Raw genomic sequence first — 25,365 nt, forward strand, 5'->3', positions numbered from 1 at the left:
TTAAAAGAAAGAAAAATAAATCAAACGTTTCATCAGGTTTTAAATGTAAACATGTCGGTGCGGTGAAATCATCCTAGACTGAATCCCCCAAAGTCGGATCTCATCCTTCATTTCCATGGCACTCAAACCGGCATCAGTGCTTTGCACTTGCTCAACAGTACCCTTTATGAAACAAAACAAGTCCACAATGACACAATACCAACCAGGGACATCAATGAACCTCTGTAATGTCCCGATAAACATGTAAAGCCCGATGAGGTAATTGGTAAACTGAAAAATAAAGATTTGTACAAACAAAATGAGATTGGCTGTATAACCACATAACACCACAGGAATACACACCTCAGTCGGTAAGTCCTTTCCCTTCCTGTACTTGTATATTAGCATAGAGACAATCGTCCAACTGAATGGGCTAGTGGAGCTATAACCATAACCTGAATTAACTGTGTGTGCAGACATGCGAGTTAATGTACTGCACAGGAACCCAGCTGCTTTTCACGTGGATCGGCCGTTCTCCTCTGCTCCTCATTCATTTGTTTACTCTGTACTTGGCAAGAAGTTTAACCAGATAAACCAAAAACAACAGAAAATGAGCCAAAAAAAAAAACCCTCATGGGGTCATTCCTAAAAAGCACCGAAGTCAGCCTCTCGGCTCTACGGGAGTTCTGACATGACAGTGAGATCTAGTACAAAAAAATGTGTCTATATCCTCCGACACCCTGGGCAATTTCCAGTCCATAACAGAGTAATTGGAAATGTATTGAAGGAACTCAGACGGACTGATCCTTTATCTCTGGCGCCTTTACAAACAATCCCCTCCTTCTCCCCTTCGACCTCTTTAAACTGATATACTGTATTGCCTATTAGGTGGGAGCCACCCTGGCACCTTTTTGTTTGATTCACTGTGGACTTTTTTGAGCAATAGACCCCCAACTCGGTTTTCTATCTGGGCCTGGTGTTGTCATGCTACTGCCGCACATCAATTAGGTGGGATATGAAGAGTAAAAGTGTGCGGTCACGGCTCTTATAAAAGGGTCTGGTGGGCGTCACCGTCCACCATCTCTTAGGAAATATTGCTTTTACTCACAGGATGTCGGGGTCAGAACACAATGAAGAAAGCGCAGAAGGGGATATTTTTCTCTTTTATTGCTACAGCTATGGTACTTTCACGATAACAACCTGCCCTTTCCTTTTTTTTTGCCTCTGTTACCTTTTTTTTTTTTTTTCACCTCGGTGGGTCGAGGATACGGGCTGAAATATCTCTCTTATGCCTGTGCCAGCATGTTATTAACTCACACTGGACTCACCAGAAGCATTGCTTACAAATCCTCTCTGAGCTTCTCCTTCCTGTTTTACCAGCTAACTAGCGGTTGCCACTGTCATTTTTGTGATGTTGCAGCTAGTAATATGAGCCCAGTTGCATAGTCACAAAAGTGATCATTGGAGACTGTGACTCTACAACCAAGGGGCCTCATGGGTCCTTCCCCACCCTTCCTAGCCTTTTACTCCTCTTCCCCTCCTTTTCTTTACTCCTCCCTCTCTGCTTTCTCTATCCCCGATGTGCTCAGTGATCTGAGATGACCTCTTGCCTTTTTTGCTTGCTCCTGGTTTGCTTGACTGGCTCTCTCACCATGCCTCCTTTCCGCTCCTGGTTGCTTTTGTCTTTGTTCCCCACCCTCCATCCATCTCTTGGTCGGTTTCTGTCTCTCCTGACCATTTCTGACCCTTAATCTTGTAAAACGTCCACACTAAAAATGCGGCTTATCTCGGTATTGTCCTTTGAGAGGATGTTAGTGGTGCCAAACTGTCCAGTCTCCCTCCATCTCTGTCGAAACAGCAAATCATGAGAACTGCATCCAGTGCTGAACAGGATTATATTGGAAAGTAAATTCATACTATGGTGGTATCTTTGCATGATTCTGCGCACAAGGATGCTGTCATCATTTTAAACCCATTTGATCCAGTTTTTGGCAGGAAGGGAGTAGAAGTTAAAGTAGACAGATGTGCATAGCGCAGCGTCTGTACCTCCACTTTTTGGAGGTATAGACGCTCCACTATACACACACGTGCACGACAAGCTAGAGTCAGTGTTGCTACAATGAAATGTTTTTGAGGTAAAAGGACACCCGAAGGATTTATCACCAATAATCTGGATCCCTTTTCTTGCTTTATGTTGTCGCAGAAGCAGATGTATGGAAATGTGTGAAGCGGTGTAAAACAGGGAGGTCATAGGCCAGCGTCACACTGCAGTGTGCGCGTTGCTTACACACACGTTGGAAAAGTCATTGTTTTTTCTGTCTCACAGCGTTTGCATGTTGATTCGTCAGGAAGACATGTTAAATAAATAGGTTTTTAACTTCACACGTTCACGGTGTTTGAGTGGACATCCAGTCTTTTCCCCTCTGTGTGTTCTCATCATCCTCATCTTCATCAGCTTCTTCATCACTGTTGCTGCCATCTATTCTTTATCTATTTCTGTCAAGCAAGAATCTTTCTTACGGGGCACTTCTTTTGAAAATCACACTCCTTCATACACCCACACCCTGCCTGTCGGCGATCCTCTGCTGGCTGTTTCCATGGTAACGTCACTTGTGATTGTCTGCAGTGAGCTCAGGCTTTTCAGTTTTGGTGTGGTGGACAATGAAAGTGTGTGTGTGTGTGTGTGTGTGTGTGTGTGTGTGTGTGTGTGTGTGTGTGTGTGTGTGTGTGTGTGTGTGTGGGAGGTTAGGTGGAGAAACTTTGACTTCAGCCAATGTGATGTTGCTTCTTGGTCAAAGGAATCCCAACTTAAAGTAAAAGGAACTGAGACACACATGTAAACCATATCACTGATATTTCTGTACAACGGGGTCCAGAGTTATTCATACCGGAGAAATTCTGATGTCTAGTTAGTTTATTTATTTTAATGTCTTGATAAATTAATGTATTTCTGATGTAAATAAGAAGCTACAGAAACGGTAAAATACTGTTTGAAATTATAAAAGCACATTTAAACATTTGAAAATATTTTTTGAACACAAAAGACACCATCCAGTCCATGATGCTAAAACCTTCCTCATCTCATCAGAACAAGACTTGATAGGATTTCTATGCCTCCACTGGGAGTTCAGATCACTTCTCTTCTGCGGTAACCTTCAGGTCTTTCAGGTTGCCGTTACTTTATTCAGGTAGTACGAGCCTCCTCGTATAGTGATATTGTGATCTTGACTATTTCCTGACCACTTTAGCTGAACATCTTGGATCTTTAATGCGATGTCTAAAGCAGAACTTGCTTTGTTTTTCTATACAATCTTAATGTAGTGCCAACCAACATCTATTTTAATGCTGGTTAATTTCACCCTGTGGCGCAGTACACTGGCTAAAATTCCCATTCCTGTTTGACCACTGGTGTCCTTGGAACAGGAAGATTCACCTTCCTGAGGCCATGTTTTAACTGCATTTTCAACTCATCCAAGCAAGAGCTGATGACCAGAAGCTTCAGAAGGATCTTAGCGGAAAACAATCTTCTTTAGATCAGCATCTATACAGACCTGCACACAGTGTATTAGGGCTGCGAAAGTGTGCTTTTCGATTCCATTCCAATTTTTCGGGTGCCGATTTGAAAATTATGATTCTCACAATTCTATTATATTGTTGATTTTTGTAGATCAAAAACAAAAAATATACAAAACTATTTTTTGCTTGTCATTTTTCTTGATTTCAGTTCGGAAAAACAACACGGCAGCCAGACCATCATTCTGCTGCTGTAATGGCCAAGAAGAGGAGTAAAAAGATCAATGAAAACAATAAAAATGACAAAGAAAAGATCATCAATGATTCTTATTTAAAAAAAAAGCCAACTATTTTAACAAAAAAATTGATTTTAAAATTTTGAAGCAAAATATCCTGATATTCAATTTTTCAGTTTGATTTTCTCCACCCCAGAGGGTATTGATGCATTGGTATAAGAATTGATCAGTCTTGTCTGGACTATTTTAGTGATGATTCTGAATTTTTTTATTACCTTGAGAAAAGAGGATTGCTTTAAGATTCTAGATTAAAATGAAATGCAGAAAAATAGAAGAAATTTAAAGTATAGAGCCTAATGAATGTAGAAATGTGGAACTGAAAACAACTATGGGGTCACCTAAAGACCTGACCTCTTGGGCCAATTCCTGCAGGTTTTAGACATTCCCCTACTGCAACTAACTTAATTCTAGTTAAATAGTTTAACAACAGCTGGTTGCCAAGCATCTTAATGATCCTTTAATCTGCAGAGAAACATCTAAAACCTGCAGGACACTGGCCCAATAGCTCCAGATCTGGTATCTCTAGCCTGGAGCAACAGCAGGAAAACACACAAATGGCCAAGTTAAATACTCAAAACCATGACTAAAAACCAGATAAGGGAAGATTATTGTAATTCATAAGAGTGCAACAAAAATGCAGTCAGCTGCAACATCTTTCTGTTCCAGAAATATTTCTCAAAAATCTGATAAGTAGATTTGTCTTTTTTGCTTCTGTTGTTCTATGCAGGCTATAAATGCTTATATTATAGGATTTTACTTCAGTACTAATGTAGTTTAATGTACAATAAGCAAGAAAAGCTGCAAAAATGAAATAATTAGTTGTTCCAGGTTGTCATTTATCTACATAAATCCTAAACAAGGCCATTTTTTGAATGTCGTAGCTGCATTAAACTGTGGAATAAATGTGTCTGCTTCCCATCACAATGATGGGCCGGTTGTTTCTTTGCCAGAGGAGTTTAAAGTACTTGAGCAGATGCTAAAAGAGAAGTAAAGGAAGACCCTAAATGTCTTTCTTTCATATTCAGAGATTTCCTGTCTGTTAGCTGCAGTACTTTGGGTGATTTAATTGAGTTAGGAACCTTTCTGAGCAAAAAGGCAATTCGACTGCGTTCCTGGAGATCATTCCAGAAGAGTGGTCCAAGAGTCCAGTGTATACAAGTAAATGGATAAAAAGCCAGTTCTCCTCTTGTTTGTTACTCTGTTACACTGATTTACTGATAAACCTGCTGTTCAAACAAAGATGAGAAACATGATGGTCTCAATGTAAACCTGAGTAATAAAGGAAACATGTCTTAAAAACCAAATCCTGGTAAAAATATGATATAAGTATCTGTAGAAAGGTGTGCCTCTGGTGACTGCTGCCTCAGTCTGCCTGGTCCTGTTATATGTATGTTTGTTTGTTTATTCTTGGACCGGTTGTATAGGAAGACATTTCGTTATGCTGGGATACTGGCTTAAATATAAGAAAATGTATTATGATTCCGATTTAAAGCTTGTAGATTTCAGTCAAAACACTTAATACCCATTCGGACTTGTAGTTATAAATAAACCGAAGCAACCCTGTAGATTTCAGGCTTCCTGAAAACATTACAGGTTTAAAATGAGCGTTGTTATTTGGAGATATAACCATGAAAAAGAATCAAGGATTCTCCGGCTGGGATCAAAGTCAGCGTCTCCTCTCTTTTCTCCGATGGCGGCTGCGTGTTTGTGTTGATAAACCAGCCGTGGGGCTTTTTGATGAACAAGAAGTGAAGTTTTTACCACATTAAAAGTTCCAGCTTCACTGTGCTCGTATAGAAGAAGCAGTGCATATAAATACACTGCCTGGACAAAGAAAATTTAAAAGGTCACACACTAATACTTTGTTTGACCACAGTTAGCTTTGACTAACGAAGCCTTTGCTGTGGCGTTGTTTCGATCAGCTTCTGCACTGCCGCAAGGTCTATTTCTACCCAGCGCTGCATTCATTTTGTGCAAAGCCTTCTCTAGTACATCCCAAAAAGATTCTTAGTGGGGTTCATGACTGGAATCCTGTGTGAAAAGGATGTCTCCTGTTTCCTGAACGAGTCATTCCCAATCTGAGCCCAATGAATCCTGGCTTTGTCATCTTTAAACATGGCTGAAGATGGAACATCCTACTCATTCAGTATATTAAGGTATCAGGTGACCTCATTCGTTGGACAGATAATGTTGCTGAACCTAAACCCGACCATCTTAACCCTATCATGCATAGTGGCCATACAGTGGACGCCTATTTACAAGCTTTTTTTTCTTGCATATTCATGAATAAGGATGGTATTTTTGTAAATAAACCACTTCAGTGGATGTTAGTGAGTCATCCAACACTTTTCCTTTCACTGGAGAATAAATATATGATATAACTGAACATAATGTAATCATGTAAGTTTGCCTTTGAGATAAATAGGAAAAGAGAATGATACAGCGATATTTTATAGATTATTTACATCATATAATTGTCATAACAGATTTTATAGAATAGATTAAAATAAATCATAATCAATTCTAAATATCACTAATAAACAAAAATATTATTGCATTTGTCTGTGGAGGTAAAATACTGTATTTATATTTTTTATTAATTCATGCATGAAAGGGTTAAGCAACCCCAGTTCATAGACTCCCCCACAAGCTTGTACAGTAGACATATGTATCATCACTTCATCTACCTCCTCCACCCATGATGGCCCATCACTCTGGACTGGAACAGGGTAAATCTGGACCACATGGCTTTCTTCTGGTGCTCCAGAGTCCAGTCTTTATGCTCTTTAGCTAACTGAAGCCTTTTTCTCCATTTAGTCTCACATTAGTGGTTTTGTTACAGCTACACAGCTGTTCAGGCCCAAACCATTGAGTTTCCATCACAGCTACCCTTCAAGTTTTGAATTTTTTGGACAGTTCTTAACTCAATTTAAGTAGCTTCTGCGTCTCCTTAGATGTTTTCTCTGATTTGACCTTTCTTTAAGCTATTGGAACCCACCATGACAAACATATATATACACATATAGTTTGAGACATTTGGCATCACTTCATGGTATAGTTTAAAGTCCTGTGGAACATAATCTGATTCTTGTCTTTGCCCCTTTATGGACACCAGAAAGAAGATTACACAATAAAAATGTGAACTATCAGATGGTAATAAATGGTAAATATCCTTGAAATATTTTGGTACTTTTGTATCATACATTTTGGCAAAGAGACTAATAAAGACCTCATAATAAAAAAAAAAGTTGACTTACCTGATCATTTTTTCACGAGTTGGGTCTTTATGGGTGAAACAGACTAGTGTCTTTTCCACGACTACCAGATGTGTCCCTCCGCTTGGTTGTTTAGGAAATGAGAAGCTTCTTATTGCATTCTTATATAGCTGAAAGATAATCACCACCTATCAACTAGACAATCAACTATCCACCAGGAGGCTTGTAGCTACAGTATCTGCTTAGTCAAGCCCAGATGGTGACTTTTCCTTTGGCCATGCCAACTATATCCACTTTGAAGATCATTGCAGTTTCTTTCTTTCTTTCCATAAAAAAAATTGTTCCAGTCATGTAAGCTCAATGATTGGAGACAGGAAATGTGTACGAAGAATACCATTGTCTCAGTAAACAGTCACCAATAAAATGTAGGGATTTAGCTGTTTGTTGGGATAAGAAAACAAGTGAAATGATTGAAAAATGAGGATAGCATTGGGTAGTTAAAAGGTACAAAACTAGGTGTTAATTGGGGCATGTGTGGGATAACGCCGTCACCAAGTACTGAAACTATTGCAGTGATTGTAAAGTAGTAATTGCCTTTAAAACTTTACAGCCTGAAAGTCTTTCTGCATATCCCCCCTCTTAAAGAGCCCACACACATTTGGGGTGATGACCATGTGATTCTGTATATGTTGAGTTAACACTGACTTCCTGTTTCTGTTTTGTTTGCAGGAAAGTTAACAAGTGCTACCGGGGTCGCTCATGTCCCATCATCGTCCACTGCAGGCAAGTATTATGCTAAAGTAGTCTTTTCATGTTTATACGCTCAAAATCACTTGATCTGTTGCCTAAAACAGGCAAACAAGCTTTTCAGCGATACTGGTAAATAGTTCTCTCAGATGACTTTAGGTTCTGCTTGGCTGGGTCTTTTGAGGTTTTCCCACCAGCTGCTTTAGTTCTTATCAGTATGTGGAGGATGATGTGTGTTTTAAATGAGACACTGGCCTAAAAAAGGGAGAAAGATAGGAAAAAGCTGTTTTTGTCCATACAGGACGGTAACTTTTAATTGGAGGCACTTTAGTGTTTCCGACGTGTTGGTCAGAGCCACTGGGACAGGGGGAGTAAATGGAGGTAGGCATGGTTGCCACTGTTGTATTTACATAAGTGTAATCACATCTGCATTTCCTCCACCGCCTGAGGAATGAACTCAGACCAGTGAGACATAATTAAGTTGGTGTTGAGCAGAAAAATCTGCCAGTTTTTGCAAAAGCATTCTCCACAGATGAAAGAAAAACAGGCTTTTTAACACAAAGCCCTCTTGTCCATCACTTTACTCCTGCACTAGTTCATATAGAATCACTGCCACTACAATGAAACCATTTCCTTCATGTACACTCTACTGCAGGCTTCATGGACCACTTCATCAAGGTTTACTGTTAAAAAAAAAAAACATGTGGAACCCTCGATCAAACTTCTTTTGGCTTTTTAACAAAATTTTTTGTATTTTACCACTTTTTACTGCATGATAGATCAACATTTTGCATGAAGCAATTTTATGATCACATATAACAGGGTTTTAAATAAATTTCTCCCATAAACACATACAAAAGGTCTCAGAAACTGTATGTATTAAATATGATACAGCTTTATGAATACATATATGCTTGTAAACCAGTTGAATATTTGCCATGTAATTAGAAGAAACCCACATATACCAGTCATACATGTTTGGTAACACTTATACATTAGGCAACACTGCAAACAACATGTAGTCTTGTTCTGATTATAAAAATATTATATATTTTTATAATTATATATATATATTTTTTTTTTTTTTTACTGAGAGGTAAAAATAAAAACCTGCATGTATTTTTCTCTTTTTTTGGACAATTGTCTGTGTAGGGTGCCTAGACTTTACCTTCAGTGGACAGCAGTCTGAGCGTGCTCAGGTCGGTGAACCAGGAAGGAATTCTGACAGGATGCTAAGCTAACAGCTACTCAGGGTGGAGGCCACCAAACAGAGAATTTTCTCTAAAACAATCTAGGGCCCAAACATTTCTTTCTTAACAATGTATGCTCTGCAAAGGTTTGAAGAGGCTTTGCCTCCTCTTCCAAACCCAACATGCCTTCCTGTTTGCAGCGCATTTATAGGAAAGTACTTCCTTCCGATTGGTCGATTTCTGATTATGTGCTTCCAGATTTCTGGAGTTTCTCGCTGAGTTTGAGCAGTAATTACTGCTCTGTAACCCTGAGTTTATGCACAAATTTCTGCGCGAGTATAAATCCAGGTACTACACAGCCTGATAGTAGAAAATAAATAGTTTGTGTGGGTTTCAAGGTTCAGAAGGTACAGCATTTATAACTATAAGTAATTAATGATTTGGTATATTAATCTTCTCAACTCTTTATTTTTAAAGTCCTTTAAAACAATTCATTGTCCAACGTGCTGCACACATAACCACATTTAAACAGCAAAACACTAAATTTAAACACTGGAGAATTTAAAATACTTAAAACAAGGTTGTTTAAAAACATTTAAAAAGATAAGAGCAGAAAATGATAAAAATGACCAGCCTCTCAAAATGATTTAAAAGCCAAAAAGAAAAACTGGGTTTGAAGAAACAACTTAAAAGTGGAAAACACAGCGATCCACAGACACTATATGTTATAAAAAACAATGAAGGTGGCCATCAGAGGGTGACTCGTATGCATTTTCTAGTCTACATTAGACTGAAGTAAGACATAAAGTTGTGTGTTTTGAACCTCAAGAGCGCTAACAGGTTCTTTTTAAGTCATTATATTCTCACAATTAACCATAAACCAGTACAAACCCAAGCAGCCAAGCGTGTGTCATGCTGCAGTAAAGAAGAGTGTGAGAATCTCTCCCTGTTCCTGTAGAGGCTTTCAGTTCCAAATGATTCTATCAGAGCCAACATCCCACAACCATTTATTGCCCTAATGTACACAGAGCGAAGCAATCAGGAAAGGAAGGAAGCAAACGGAAGAGTGCAGATGCACAAATTCAATAATCACACAGCGTTTTTTTTCCCTTCTTCTTCCCATTGCATCCTTTTTCTCTCCTTTCCTTTTTCTGTTTCAATCATTTGAAATAGCCAGTGAAGGCAGCAGACATCTTGACACGTTTACTTACAGCCCCTCAGGCGTGTACTGACACACACACACACCGCAGACTTTGATCACCTTGTAACGATGCTGGCAAGGTGCAGCCATACGAGAGAGACGTACGCACTCGTGCCGCTGTGGTACTGCTCAATTACTGCAGAAAATAACCGAGGTCTCAGTGAAAATGAAATATTCTGGAAATATGGACTCATGCCAGCACACACTTGAGTTTGCTGGATAACACAGCAGCCCATGAAATAGTCTCACAGGGCGTACACATCCATTTTCAATGCTTGAAATAAATCTAGGATGCAAAATATTTCTCCCACATACATTACTGAGTTTAATTCATCTCTGCACACTGTTTCAAGTTAGATTTATGCTTATAGAACAGGAGAAAATATGTTTACATCTGTTGATTTGACAGAAGTTCACATTTTGATGTTATTTCACTGTGAAACCTAAAAGCTCAGTTACACACCTGAAGCTTTTTAATCCCCTTGAAACAGCAAGGAAAGACTCATTAACATATCAAATCTTATCTGCTTAACGTGACAGGAACTTCGTCTATCTTCACTTCAATTAGAAAAATACGCAAAAAGATAATAGAAAACACAGACTAAGCATTATCAGAGTAAATCTTTATTAATACCTCCATCTAAACTGTGCAGCAGCCTTGGCATTCAGCTATTAATATAATTTATTAGGATTAATTAAGTCAGTCTTCCAGATATTTCCAAATGCCTGCTAATATTTCAAATTTAATTTCTCTCTCTTATCAGGATAAACAAAAAACAACCCTGACAGCCTAAAACTGCTAACTATGATGCAATGGAAAAACTAATCAGGCTCAATCCTGTAACTTTGTATTTCAAGCTAGTTTTCACCTAATTACGCTTTTAATATCGATATGACAAGTCCAGAACGAGTCCAAACCCTCAGTTCAGTGGAGGAAATGTCCAAGGAAACTGTCACATGATGAAACATGATGAAAATAATTATGCAAATTTAAAATGTTCATGTTAGAGTTTACCACTCTGTTACATCAGCACGTCTTATAGCAATCAGTTGAAATCTGCTTGTTTCAACAGTCTGGAGCCTCCTTTGTCTTTTTATATCTATTACTCTAAAAGGTTTAAGTTGGTGACAGGTGTGGACTGCAGACGGGTCAGTCCAGCACCTGGATGTTTTAACTATGGAACAGCGTTCTGGTTTTCTCAAAGTATTGCTGAATTAATCAAGGCATTCCTGAAAAACATGACATCTGGTTGAAATTATGTTGCTTCAAAACCTGTTAATAGCATTTGGCAGAGATGAGGTCTTCACAGATGTGGAGGTTACCAGTGCCATGTGTGCTAATTCACCCCCATGTATCATCACAGGTGCTAGCTTCTCATCTGTTAGAAGAAGGTGAAGTCTCCTTTTACCTTTTTCCTTTTCCAGCGTGTCATTCTGTTCCTCTCTTTTAAAGCTCAAATGATGTATTAAAACTCAGATTAGGGCCAAAAATGTCAGTGGTAGCCAGATATTAATTAATTTGCTTCTGCTTATTGAGATTTTCTGCATAAATAACCATAACCATAATAATGTAATGTTTATTAACAGTGATCAGAACAACATTAATATTTCATTTGTTTGAAATCAGTTCTTGTCAATACCACATCATGGCGCCCTTACATAGGACAGCTTTTCCATTTAATTTTTCCATCTTAAATGGATTCAGATCCAGTAAGAGCAGCAGTGAACTGGGTTTTCGGTGCTTGGATTAGTAGATGTTTACCTCTACATGTGGATGCACCACTTATAAATAATTTAAAGTGAAGAAAGATCAGCTTTCATTGCTGGTTTCCAGCTTCATCCTCAGACTACTGTACACTGAATTGCTCCATTAGACCTCTTCATCTTTACTCCTAAAAGCGGCTAGGATGCCCTTTTCAAACCAATCATCTCACAAACACGTAGCCAAATGTTCTGATTGGTTAAAAATGGTTCCACAAAATTTCCCTTTGTTTTGCAGAGACAAGCTGTCTCTTTTCTTTTGGGCATAAATGAGTAATGGTCATCTAGATATCCAGAAATCTCCAAACATCCTTGTGGAATGGTTTGGTAAACACTTCTTCCTGAACGCCAGAGAAAAGCAGCAGCTTATCCTTATAAATTTGGTACATGTTCTTTTACAAGCGCATGGCCAGTTTCACATCATACATGAGAATGCTTAAAGAAAAATGAAAACATGTTGACCTGTCTTTAATTAGGTGTGGTTTTAAAGTAATCTGCAGATCATTTAGCATGAGAAGAAAGCTGAATACTCCACATACTGGCTAATAAATTGTTGGTGTGGTTTTGCATATTTTCATACATATCTTTGAATGAAAAAAAACTGGATTTGAAGAGGAAAAAATGAAAAGTGTGAATATTATAGGGAAACTAATGGAAATACAACCTGAAAAAGGTTTAATTGGTGATCTGAAATGATTAGACATGAAACTAATTTAATTGACACTCTCTCTCTCTGTTTTTCTCTCGCCCACCGAGCAGCGATGGCGCAGGAAGGACCGGAACCTACATCCTGATCGACATGGTCCTCAACAAGATGGCAAAAGGTTGGTGTTGCACGCCCACCTCCACATGTCCAGATGTTTCCATGGCAACCATGTTATTCTGCCACATTACTTCATTCCATGAAATGACATTTAATTAGCTAATTATGGTAATGAGTGAGAATGAATACTGACACTTTGCATTAACACACACAATTATGGTTGTTCACTCGCTGAGAAGATTTTTTTTTTTTTTTTATATCGGCATATGAAATAGATTTACTTCATTAGCAATGAATATTTATTTCCAGATCTCAGTTGATGTTTTGATCTTTACTGCTTTAAGTCAACAAAACAGTGTTAAACTCTGCAAATATTAAGACATGATGTGAGTGTTTGTACAGGATGATTATATAAAAAGGTTGCTAAAATTGTACGAGTCAGCTTGGTGTACATGGAGGTAAAAATATGGGACTAAAATTCTGCCATAATCTAAAACCAATAGAAAACGTTTCAAAACCTTGAAAGTCAATAAAAAAAATAGTGTGAAAAATGAAAACCTGAAATAAAGCTTTGCAGGTTGGAAAATAAGTTTTATACCCTTGAATAGATTTTTGAAAGCCTGAATCTCTGCTATTATCATTTTGCACTGGAATTTTTATTTTTCATAATCGTAACATGCATATTACAGAGTTTCAGCCTCACATTGTCAGAGATTCAAACCTCTTGTTACACTTTGCTGTTTTCAAGTAAACAGCAAAGTGAAAGTAAAGTCAGGATTCTGATCCAAGTAAAACCACCATAACTGCACATGATTATTAAAACCTGTCTGACCAGGACGTCATCTCTGGGACCCGCTTATTTTCCCCTAATGGTGTAGCTGATGTTGCAGACAGACTGTCCCTTAAAACTGCTGGATGAATTAATCCATTAGTTGTGTGTAATTACTTTCACCACACATGCAGACACAGAAACCATGAACAGTGTGTGTGTGTCCCTGTTTTTAATTAAGTTTAGCTGACTGTGCACACTTTGATATGTCATCAGGGCTCAAAGCCAGTGCAGCAGTGTGAGCACAATATAAGTTTGAGTTAATTAATAGAATTTTTCTTTTTTTTTTTTTTTTTTTAGAAAATCTTATAGCTGAAATACAATGTAGCCACATTTTGGGCATATTATCGTTTGTATTTATATATATATATATATATATATATATATATATATATATATATATATATATATATATATATATATATATATATATATGTATATATATATATATATATATACATATATATATATACACACACACACACAATTTATTTCAGCTTTATTTCTATAGCGCCACTTCACAACAATGTTGTCACAGGGCATTTTACATACACATAATTTCAGGCCAATTCATACATGTCCTACAATAGAAACCAACTGATTGCATCGAGTCATGACTTGGATCCAATCCCCCATCCTGAGCTGCAGTGGGAAGGAAAAAACTCCCTTTTAACAGGAAGAAAACCTCTGGCAGAACCCGGCTCAGGGAGGGCAGCCATCTGCCTCGACTGGTTGGGGTGGAGACGACAGGAAAGACAGATCAACATGTACAACTGCACTTATTCAGGAAGATCTGTGGAAAAAAGGAGAAATAAGTTAGAGACAGCAATACTGGCATATATTTATACATTAATATATTAAAGTAATAGAGCGAGGTACTTCTCAGTGCATCAAGTAACATCCCCATTGCTACATAAGTAATGGTTATCTAGACTACCCATAACTATAAGAGCAAAGAGCATAACCTGGACAGTTGGGTCCCGTACATGCAGACTCCAACTCAGGAGATGCTCATATCCTAACTATAAGAATCATGGAAAAGGAAGGTTTTCAGCTCCATCTTAAAGGTGTGGAGGGAGTCTGCCTCCCGAACCCACGGTGGGAGCTGGTTCCATTAGAGAGGAGCCTGATAGCTAAACTTTCCTCCCATAGTACTCTTTGAGACTCTAGGAACCACCAGTAAACCTGCAGTCCGAGAACGAAGTGCTCTATTTGGAATATATGGAACTATAAGATCTTTTATGTACATTGGAGCTTGGTCAAACTTGGTTAAACTTTATCCTTGATTTAACAGGGAGCCAATGTAGAGAGGCTAAAACTGGTGAAATATGATCTCTCCCACTAGTATATATATATATATATATATATATATATATATATATATATATATATATATGTATATATATATATATATATATATATATATATATATATATATATATATATATATATATATATATGGTTACCATGGCATTAAATTATGCAGGAATGGTAAAACCATTGCTCTCATCTCATATGGTCTTGGAAGACACGGGTTCATATTATATTTAAGTAAAAGGAGAAGAAAAGTTGGATTTGACCACATTTAGGTTTCTGGTGATGTCCACTGGTAATGTCTCAGACTGGGATTCCTTCCTGACAGCAGTGATTTCCTGTCTGCGCATCTTTTGTTGCATTGTGTGCACTGCTGCAGCAGCAGAACGAGCTCCTGGGTCTTTAATTCCACATCAAAGGGTCAGTTTGGGCATGAGTGGCCGTTTCCCAGGCTGTCACACTGTGATCACACTCCTTGGCTCGTAGCGGCTGGGCGGCGCTGGGCGGGGCCGTTGGACGGAGTCTGGACACTTTAATGTCTGTCCTGAATAATAACTTTAATTTCACAAAATGGCAATGTGAACTGAATGCTTCCCTTCGATTGCAGTTTGTTCTAATCCAGCGCTCTGGTCGAACCCAAAGAAACTCAAAACATGACCATTTTAAAAAGCTATTAAGTATCCCAGTGTTTGAACATTTGGAGGTTTATTTTCACATCTTTGCAAATAACAAAAGGCTGAAAAAGTATAGCGAGATCAGAGCTTCACAACAATCATTTAAACTCTACATTTGACTTCTTTTCCAAAGAAAAATGGCAATCTCTGCAAGCGGGAAAAGATGAGACCAGGAAGGGTGAGAGAGATTTATTATGAGGATAAAAGAGGATTTCAACCCCAATAACACAATGTGTAATCTTTTCTTTAGATGGCCTTTACATCAAGTGAACAAGAGCTTCCTTTTTTTTTTTTTTTTCTTTAGGGCTCTGAAGGCTTTCTGTATTTCAGCTTATCTAATTGCCTTTGAACGGGTTTTATGAACCTGAGGTATCATGGAAAAGCTGAACTCATCCAGGACTGGTGTAATCCTTCAGGTTCAAACAGGAAAATCCTCGGAGGTGAAAGTATGAGAATCCCAACCAACCTGACGTGGAGTACGTTGGAGCAGCTGAACTGTTTGACGCTCATCTTTTATCGCTGATGTAAATAATTTATCTGTTCCATCAGTCAGACTCAGGAATTTCTCATTAACTGCACTTTATGTACTTTTGTAGATATTTTGTTGCACATGAATAAGTTCTGGGCAACTATTTGGACCTTTTAATCACAACTAATAGCATTATTTTCCGCAATTAGTTGAAATAATTTGCATTGTTAGAAAATTCAATAATAAAATCAAAGTAGGGCATTGCACACATATATTAGATGCTGGTAAATGAAAAAAAAAGTAATATTAGAATCTATTAAATAGGAAGATATAAATTCTAGTATTTGCTTATTAGAAGACAAGATGAATTTCTAAAAGGGGGGGTTACGCGCTAAACGCGCTGAACACACGCTAAAGTAATTGCATTAAAGATCTGTTAAGTTCCATATGCTCTCAAGATAAAGACATATGGACTCTTCTATCCGTCTCTTGTCTCCTTTATGTGTGTAACTTGGTCGAGATTCGAAAATCTTGTGGCCGAGAAAACGGAGCAATTCCACTGGAAATTGCGGGGGCAGCGTTGAGTTGTGTAGCTGAAACTCAGCCAGTGAAACCGGAAAATTTCTGGGCACATGTCCTTTTGATTAACAGGTACCCAATATCCGGCTTCAGAAGGCAGAATGCACCACTTACCGCATTGTTTAGCTGGCAAACAGAGTGACGTCGCTTTTGCTCGCCTACATCCGTTAGCTGGTTAGTTCTCATTAGCTCCGGTTTAGCTCAGTTAGCTCTTATCTACAGCCAGGTTGGAGTTTGATAGATGTCAGTCATCCACCCCCACGCCCATAGCCTCCCCTCTCAACTCCACCTCTTTACTCATTTATGTAGTTTCCAGGAGAAACAGCGTGCGTGACTTTGCCAAGAAGGCAATGTGAGAGCCGTCCAATGAGCTTCATTGTAGCTTTTCAGAAACCTATGGGTGATGTCAGAAAGGCTCTGTCCATCTTTTACAGTCTATGGTCGAAACATGGAAGTGAACTCTGAACTCAGCACTGCCCACTAGTGGATAAACTGACTTAGCAACTACAGCACCATAAAAGATGTGTGAAACGAGGGTGGTGACGTATGACGATGTAAAACAGACGTCCCCATTTACGAACATAACGGGGAATAAACTGGCCTATAGTGTTTTAATGGACACCGTTTTGTAGGTTAGCTTGATGGCACAGAAATAGAATATGACTGATCTAATAACATTAATATTTCCCTGTTTTATTAGGAGGGAATGTTTAAATGTTGGCCTTCTAGCAGCCTGTTGGGAATCTGTCAGACTTGAAGTTCATGTGACAAGAAAGTTTATTAAGCAATAAAATTCAGTCTCATAGATGGAACTTTTAAAAAAGTAAATGAATGTGAAAAATTAGTCTTATAAATAATCAATTAAAATTTCTTTGTAACTTTAAAACCTGGGGAAATTTGAACTTTTTACACTAAAAAATATATTGTCCCTTCCCAAAAATATTTTCAGAAAGTGACCTTTAATATTAGTTTTACGAATAATACAACATATTTGACTTTTGTCTTTAATTTCTTTTAAGAAATTAAAGGTTCAAAATGTGCATTGTGGAGATATTTATGTATTTCGTCTTCAATGTTAACGTACAATACAAAGTTACAGCATTTATACCTGCAAATTATGCCAAATGTAAGCCAATATGTGCACATGACAGAATGTTTAATAACTTATTTTTTAATATTTTATTACTTTCCTACTATTAAAAGTATAGGAGTATTTTGCAACTTAAAATAAAACTTTATTCTGTTTTCTTCATATCATTGCATAAATTTGTACTTCTGCAAGTTTCTAATTATCTTTCCAATTACATAAGCAGCTCTGCATTCAGTGTCCTGTATTTCAGGGGTTTGTTCTGTCCTGAGTAGCTTGGGTCCCCAAGCTTTGCAGGCTCCCTCCCTCTTGATCAAAGACGTTCCCACCAGTCGACCCTTTTTTCCTCATTCCAGCAGCTTTTCTTGCGAGAAATGAATTGTAAATTTATCCAAGTTATGGCGATGAAGCAGGATTGCTGTGGTTCTCACGGTTTTTTTTTTCTTCTCTGCTAAAAGGCTCCTGCAAAACACACACACACACACACACACACACACACACAAACCCGCCACTTTTCCCTTCATCTTAAGAATCTTACGAAACCTGTCGAGTGCCTGTGAGCTTTTCAGCATCCCTGCATTTCATTCTGTTTTTTTTCTCTAAACCAGGTCCACACCAGCTGGTGTGCCCAGCGCTTAGCTTCAGGGTCTTTCGTGGCTTCCTCAAGGGCCCCGTTGACCCCCCCCCCCCCATCAACCCCCCTTCATTCTCTGCTTCTCTTCTTCTATAGCACCTCCTCCCACCCTTCTCAGTGATGCTGCTCGACCTCCACCCCAGAGTGGGAGTCTTACAGAGGAGTGAAGCTCAAAATGAGGCCGAGTTTTTATACCAAGCTTTTTCCCCCTCCGTTCCTTCAAGGGAGCTTCGTACAAAAAAAAGGGAAAGCACTTTATCCTAAATACCGTCCGTTTTAAGGGTTACCAGAAAGTGCACAATAGCCCTTCATTTGTTGAGCCCCCCCCTTCCTGAAAAAGAAAGAAAATTAAAGCAGTTCGTGTGTTGCAGCGTTTCAGGCTGTCTATTGTGTTGTGAAAAGGAAAAAGAGGAAGAAGAAAAAACCTTCACAAAACCTGTGAAACAGAAAGAGAAGATGGTGTGAAGCGGGCAGAAAAAGCGGCGCTATGCGTCACAACAAGCAGAAAGTAATTCTTATGCTTTTTGGATCACGGAGGAGAAGGTGGGAGAAGAAAAAAGGACAGACAGAAAGAAAATGCTCTTTTCTTTCTGTCTGTCTTTGTGAATTTAATTGTTGCTCCCACTTAGCTCTGTTGTCCCTTTTCTCTCAGTCTTCAGCTATTTCTCTCTTTGCTGGAGACGTCTTCCGTGTTTTTTAACATCTATTTTGCTGCAGCTTTTAAGAATCGTCTCGTCTTTCTGCTTTTCACACCAGCGCCTGGGTACCTGAGGTAATTACCCCCCTTTGGCAATGTGAGTTTGGAAGAAAGAGTGCACTCTGTTTGCCTGCCAGGAGAAATTTTTACATGGAAAAACAAGAAATACTTATAAAAACGTTGTTAAAAGTGACATTATATTCACAGAATATATATTTATTCTACTTTTTTAATTCCAGCTGGGAAATCATTCACTGCATTTTACACAGAGGTGCCAAAGTCGGTCCTTGAGATCTACTATCCTTTAACCTTCACATGCATCTTATATCCAACACTAATAGCTCAATTCCCTCTTCTGTATCCATCCAGCTCTGCAGAAGCCTGGTAACAAGTTATTCATGTGGAAAATTGCAGGATAGTCTATCTCGAGGACTGAACTTGGGCAACCCTGACTTAACCCATGTTTGTCATCTTTCCACTCAAAAGTCTTGCATACAAAATCTTCCTTTACTATTACGCCAACATTTACAAAAGCAATGGAGTTCTTACATTAAAGTCATCATTTTCACTATCAAATACATGTTAGATCTGACCATTTTAAACCATAAATGTTCAATAAAATCTATTTAATGTTTCATTTATTCATCTTCTATACTTCTTGGCCCAATTTCTAGGAAAATCTTGTTGCAGCTGGAGTCTTTCCCAGCTGTTAGTCGGTGAGAAGCAGGGTACAACGTGGACAAGTTGCCAGTCCATCAGTCTGTTCGACCAGTCAACATAAAAGTCACATGTTTGCTCAGATGAAATGGAAACTGTGGTTGATGTTTACACTGAACTATTATAATGCAGAACTTTGTAAACTTACAGGTCTTTTAACTTAAAAAAAAAAAAAAAAAAAAAAAAAAAAAGAACGTTTCGGACATTTTTTTCTGTAGTTATGATGCATCTGCATAATTATGTAACTAAAGTCAAACAAATCAGCCCAAAACAGATGTGACAATTTTGGCCATGAATGCAGAATGCAGCCATTTCAAATGTAAACAATGAAACCTATTCATGAGAATCTTTTTTATTCTGATTGCCCGGCAACACACATGCAAAGAATCCGTGTTTAAATCCATGAACACAGCGTGCTGGGTGTGATTTCATGCAGATTCATGTCACTTCAGCGCCTGTCGGCCGCAACAACTTATAATGTGACAACCACCAGAGAAATAAAATCTTATCTGGGAACAAAACAATAAATTCTGCAGTGTGAACGCAGGCTTAGATTCCCAGTTCCACCCCATCAACTTCCAAACCCAGACCTCTCTTTTTCTGCTGGTTTATAAATCTGCAGCTTAGAATAAACATATTGTGGTTTTAAAAGACTTCAACCAGCCACACGTCCCTGGTTTCTGGAAATATTAGAGTATTTCTCGGAGTAATCCATAAAATATAGCTCGCTATAAAGCTCTGTAACAGCATGGTGTTCATTCTGCAGAATGTTACTTGAGCTACCCATTTCGTCTCAGTGCATTACATTCATGTCTTACATTTCAATTGATACATAAACATTGATGATCATACCTTAATTTACTCCAGCTTCTTTCCACCATCCACAGACATGCATGTGCATTTGGCTGTCCATTTCTATGGGTCAGCAACCTCTCCAGGTAGACGTGTCCTGTCCCTACATCTCAGAGCCACTGTTTTGAACGTTTTGGAAGATTCCCGCTGCAGCACATCTGAATCTAAAACCTGCAGAGTTGCAGCCCTTGAGGATCAGAGCTGGACACCCCTGCTCTTTGTGATGAAATGGGCGTAGTTAGATGGCGTTTGCTGAGAGATCATATTTCTCCAGTTTTAGCCTCTCTTCATTGGCTGCCTGTTGAATCTAGAATAGAATTTAAAATCCTTCTCCTTACATATAAAGCCCTCCACAACCAGGCACCACTATATATCAAAGACCTCATTGTTCCTTATATACCAAGCAGAGTACTTCGTTCGCAGACTGCAGGCTTACTTGTGGTTCCTAGAGTCTCAAAGAGCCGAGCAGGAGGCAGAGCCTTTGGTTATCAGGCCCCTCTCTTATGGAATAAGCTCCCAGTTAGTGTTAGGGAAGCAGACACCCTCCCCACCTTTAAGGCTAGGCTGAAGACATAACAGTGTTGCATCATTAACATGTATGTCTCCTGTCTCAGCAGGTCTCCCTGGCCGGGAGTAGCAGTTCCTGTTGTCTGTCGTCTTTCTGTCCTCTTCCCCCCACACAGCAGAGGCAGATGGCTGCCTGTCCTGAGCCGGGTTCTGCCGGAGGTTTCCTTCCTGTTAAAAGGGAGTTTTTTTCCTTCCCACTGTTGCCAGTGTGCTTGCTCAGGATGGGAGATTGAGTTGGACTCAACTCAATCTGTTGGTTTCCTTATATAGGCTGTTATGAATTGGCCTTCATTATGTTTTCCCCTCTATCTGTAAAGCGTCTTGAGATGGCATTGCCGTGATTTGACGCTATATAAATAAAGTTGAGTTGAGTTGAAGACCTAGCTTGGGCAAATCCTCTAAATTTTGCGTATTTTAATAGCGAGCAATTGATTTAACACACCAACTTGTGCATTTGTATTTATATAAAAGGATGTTGATTTCTCTGCAATATATAAAAGTCCGTTATCTTAGCAGAGGTCATTCAGCTGACTGCATGCAGACACTGCTGTCAGCTGGAGGGCGTGGTGCCAGTCTGGCATCCAGATGGGCTGACTGGCAAGTAAACTGGGATTCCACCAACTCACACACTGGGGCTTGTTAGGTTTTGGAAGGGGCTTGGTAGCCCTCGCAGGCTGCATTCATGAAAAGCTAACAACAACCACAGAACAACAAGGAGCTTTGAGATTGGTCCCCCTTTAGAAAGTAACAGACATGCAGGCCTGTGATTTCCCCACACAAAGTCCTCTCCAAAAGTTTGTTCACCCTCTTGATCTTTTTTCATCCCATGAACAAAACATCACCTTGAAGCTGTTTGTGGGGGCTTGTGTGTTTGTGCAAAGAGGATGAATGTAATCTCCTTTTCCTCTTCAAAGGGGGAATTGGTATAAAACACCAGCTTGACAGATGTTTGCAGGATTATCTCACTGCTGTTTTGAACACAAATTAGCAACATTTTTTTGTTTGTGTGCAACGATAGGTGCCAAGGAAATTGATATTGCTGCGACTCTGGAGCACCTGCGGGACCAGAGGCCGGGAATGGTCCAGACTAAGGTAACACACCTGAAATCTGAGTGTTTGTTTATGTGGAAAACCTCTGATTTACACCACAGGGGATAAAGATTCCTCACCAACAACCTCTTAAATCTATCATTTACATTTTAAAGACCTGATGAAGTCTTTAATGGGTAATTTACACACAGTCCTTAAATCTAAATAATAGCATGTCTGTAAGAGGAGCTTCTCACACACTGCAGCGACTTCAGACCAGCAGGAGCCGGCAACTACATGATGAATGGACTATATAGGCAGAGAAATAAACCAGAAATATTTGTGGCAGTAAAACTTGGCCCATAAAGTACATGATGAAGCATCTCTGAGTGTTACCAGCCCTGTACAACAGTTTTTACTCTAACAGAAAAGGTGAAATAAATGTCAGCAGTGCAGCACAACTAATAAGCTGTGATAGCTTTGTCTGTTGTTGACTCCCTGGTATCTGTCAGCTTGAGACTTGGCACAATTTAGAGGGCAGCAGGAGCCCTGACCAAATGGATTTCATAGGAATTAAATGAAATTGCTGCAGAATCTTCAACACAAGGTCACTCTATTGTTTTGTCCTCTTGTGCGTTGGTGCAAAATCCAACAAATGGTTTTAAAGCCTTTTTTATTTATTTTTTTTAATGGAGTAAGCCTGCCAAAAATGTTCCAATTGATCATTTCAATGGTTCAGACCTTTGAATTTGCAAAAGTTGAAGGTTTCATCAAGCTTTGTGGCATGAAATATTTGTTAAATGAGCACCACAGGAGCACTGTTGGGTAGCCAATGTGCACCATGGGCTGATTACCACTTATTAGATTTAATTCTCAGTCAGTGCAAATGCTGCCCAGTGGTTTTGTCAAGCTGTGCGTTTTAGTAGGGAGACAGTGTACGAGCTGTCCTTGCTGACTCCTCTCTGAAAATACTGGCAAAACAGGTACATTGTGGCTGCACAATAGTGTTTACATGTACAGTAATATTCTGGTATCAACCCAATTAAAACCAGTTTTACTCAGTCTAAACAATAATCAGATTAAGCATCGAGCAAATTATTTAGACACATAAACAGTTTGTTTACAGTTTTAGTGGCCTACTGAAGTTTGCGCTGCTAATTTACAACATATGCCTTCATCTCCATAAACATAGGCCACTTTGGGCTTTTGAACAACTTTGAAGAATGTTCTGTTTGTTTTGGGTTTGTTTTCTTATATTGGGTTGCTTGTTTTCATCTCAAGACTTGGCAACACCAAATCCGGCAGTGGAGTTAGCACCAAACAAGATGGCTGCTTAAACAAGGACAAACCCAAGAAACAGGGTCTTAAAAGATATGGTGGCTTATGGATAGATGCAAATATCACACACATGGGACACCATGTTGGCATAACCTAATGGAATTATTCTTGGAACATAACACGAAATATGATTGAAATATTCTCTAAGCAGCTGATGTCCAGACCATAATCAGAAGATTAGTGTGCATGTATACACAGCCGCTGATGAGACTCTAAACAAGCAAATGTATTCATCTAGTTTCAGAAATCCAGCATGCTTGTGTCTATTGGAGGAGAAAAGCACATTTATTTTTGTTAAATGTATAATTGCAGCATTTTACCGAACAGGATTGAAATACATAACCTGTAAATGAAACCTGCGCTGCCTCGGAGACCTCCGCGTTTTTGTTTTGTTTTTTTTTAAATGTGAAAACACACACATTTCTTATCACACTGTTCCTACAATGACTCCGGGCTGGTCTTAAAAACAATTATCAGCTGATATGAGAACATAATTGGAAAGAAAAACAAGAATGTGTATAAAACATCTGCTGTATTGATCTTTGTTTTATTAAAACGTGTTCCAGGAGTGAATGGCTGTCACAGCGTTCTCCCTTCATTCCTCACACTGATTCCCCCCGTGGTCCGGAGCCCCAGCCTCAGCGCTCCCAACATCATGTTTGATTATGATTGGAAGGCGGGGGGGGGTGGTAATGTTCAGATCGTAGAGGATCCACGCTGTAACCATAAGGGTAATCTATCAACAGAGATTTCATGTTTACAACTATGTTTGCATCAGTATAAGCCCGTCCCGGTGGTGGAGATTCCTCTAGAACCTGCACATTTTATCTTTAATCTTTGCAAGTTCATCACCGTTAATTATATAAGTTAAGCTCTATCCATCTATATCCGGGTCTACAGAAAAAAAATCCCATTAATGAGGGAAACTTTAACCTTTCAACTCCATTTCTCCCAGTCCAGTTCCATTTTTTTAGACCAAATATCACCAACTCTGATCTTTGAGGACCAGTCTCCTGCAGATATTGATTGTTTTCCTGCCACAATACTTGTGCAGCACTTATTTGAATTAGTTGTGTTGCAGTAGGAACACCGGCCATTGAGGACCAATGTTGGTGATCCTGTTTTAGAGATTTTCTTGACCATCTCGCTCTAAATAATGGGCCATATCCATCATTGATGGTCCTGAAGGCCCACTATCCTGCAGGGATTAGATGTTTCCCTTCTGCAACACACCTGATTCTAATGAAATTGATCTCTGGCAAGCTCTGCTCAAGCCCATTTGATCTGAGTCAAGTTTGTTGCAACCGGGAGCAGATGTGTTGAAACACAGAAACATGTAAGGCTCTTTCCACATGGATATGACTGGTTTTCTCCTATTATCTCCTGATGTTTACTAAAGAAAATAAATATCTGTACACATGAAAACAGACATGAATGAAACACTGTCGCCAATCAAAAGATGGTGATGTAACAATCTATAATGAAGACATATTGGCCAATCCAAAGGCTAATAAATCTGAAAAATTAGTATTTTATCCAACAGTGTCCTCAGCAACACATCACTTTCATTCGCCTGTAAAATCACAGAAAAACTTTAAACGTAAAAACTCCTGTTGATGGGATTAGCGGCGGCACAGTCGCAGCTACGTCTACCATTCCCACGTAAACATGGTGGTTAATGGCAGTGGTGCTAAACCTCAATCTGGGAGCCAAAAGCACCAGTTTTCTAAATCCATATTTAAACAGCACAGCCAGACAAAATATGGAAACCTTGAATTTGAATATGGAAGATGCTTTCCTAAAAGTTTGTTTTTGGTATCTCAAATCTGTGTATTTAGATGTGGACAAAATGGCACACACAGAAAAATCCTTTTATCGAAACACCCGTCAGATGTCCTGTCCACTAAGGGCCAA

The 25,365-nt window shown here is 38.9% G+C and overlaps 1 protein-coding gene across 1 annotated transcript in view; it reads left to right on the forward strand.

The window, feature by feature from the left end:
* LOC306758407 (receptor-type tyrosine-protein phosphatase N2-like) overlaps positions 1-25,365 on the forward strand; it is a gene marked incomplete at both ends in the record, with an annotated part of 265,555 nt that overhangs the window by 239,358 nt on the left and 832 nt on the right. The window contains 3 exons of the mRNA XM_079243734.1: positions 7,733-7,786; positions 12,662-12,726; positions 22,103-22,176. Coding sequence (XP_079099860.1) covers positions 7,733-7,786; positions 12,662-12,726; positions 22,103-22,176 — 193 coding nt within the window. The remainder of the gene's footprint in view (positions 1-7,732; positions 7,787-12,661; positions 12,727-22,102; positions 22,177-25,365) is intronic.

The sequence above is a fragment of the Telmatherina bonti genome, assembly GCF_933228915.1.
Source record: "Telmatherina bonti genome assembly, chromosome: 7".
NCBI lineage: Eukaryota > Metazoa > Chordata > Actinopteri > Atheriniformes > Telmatherinidae > Telmatherina > Telmatherina bonti.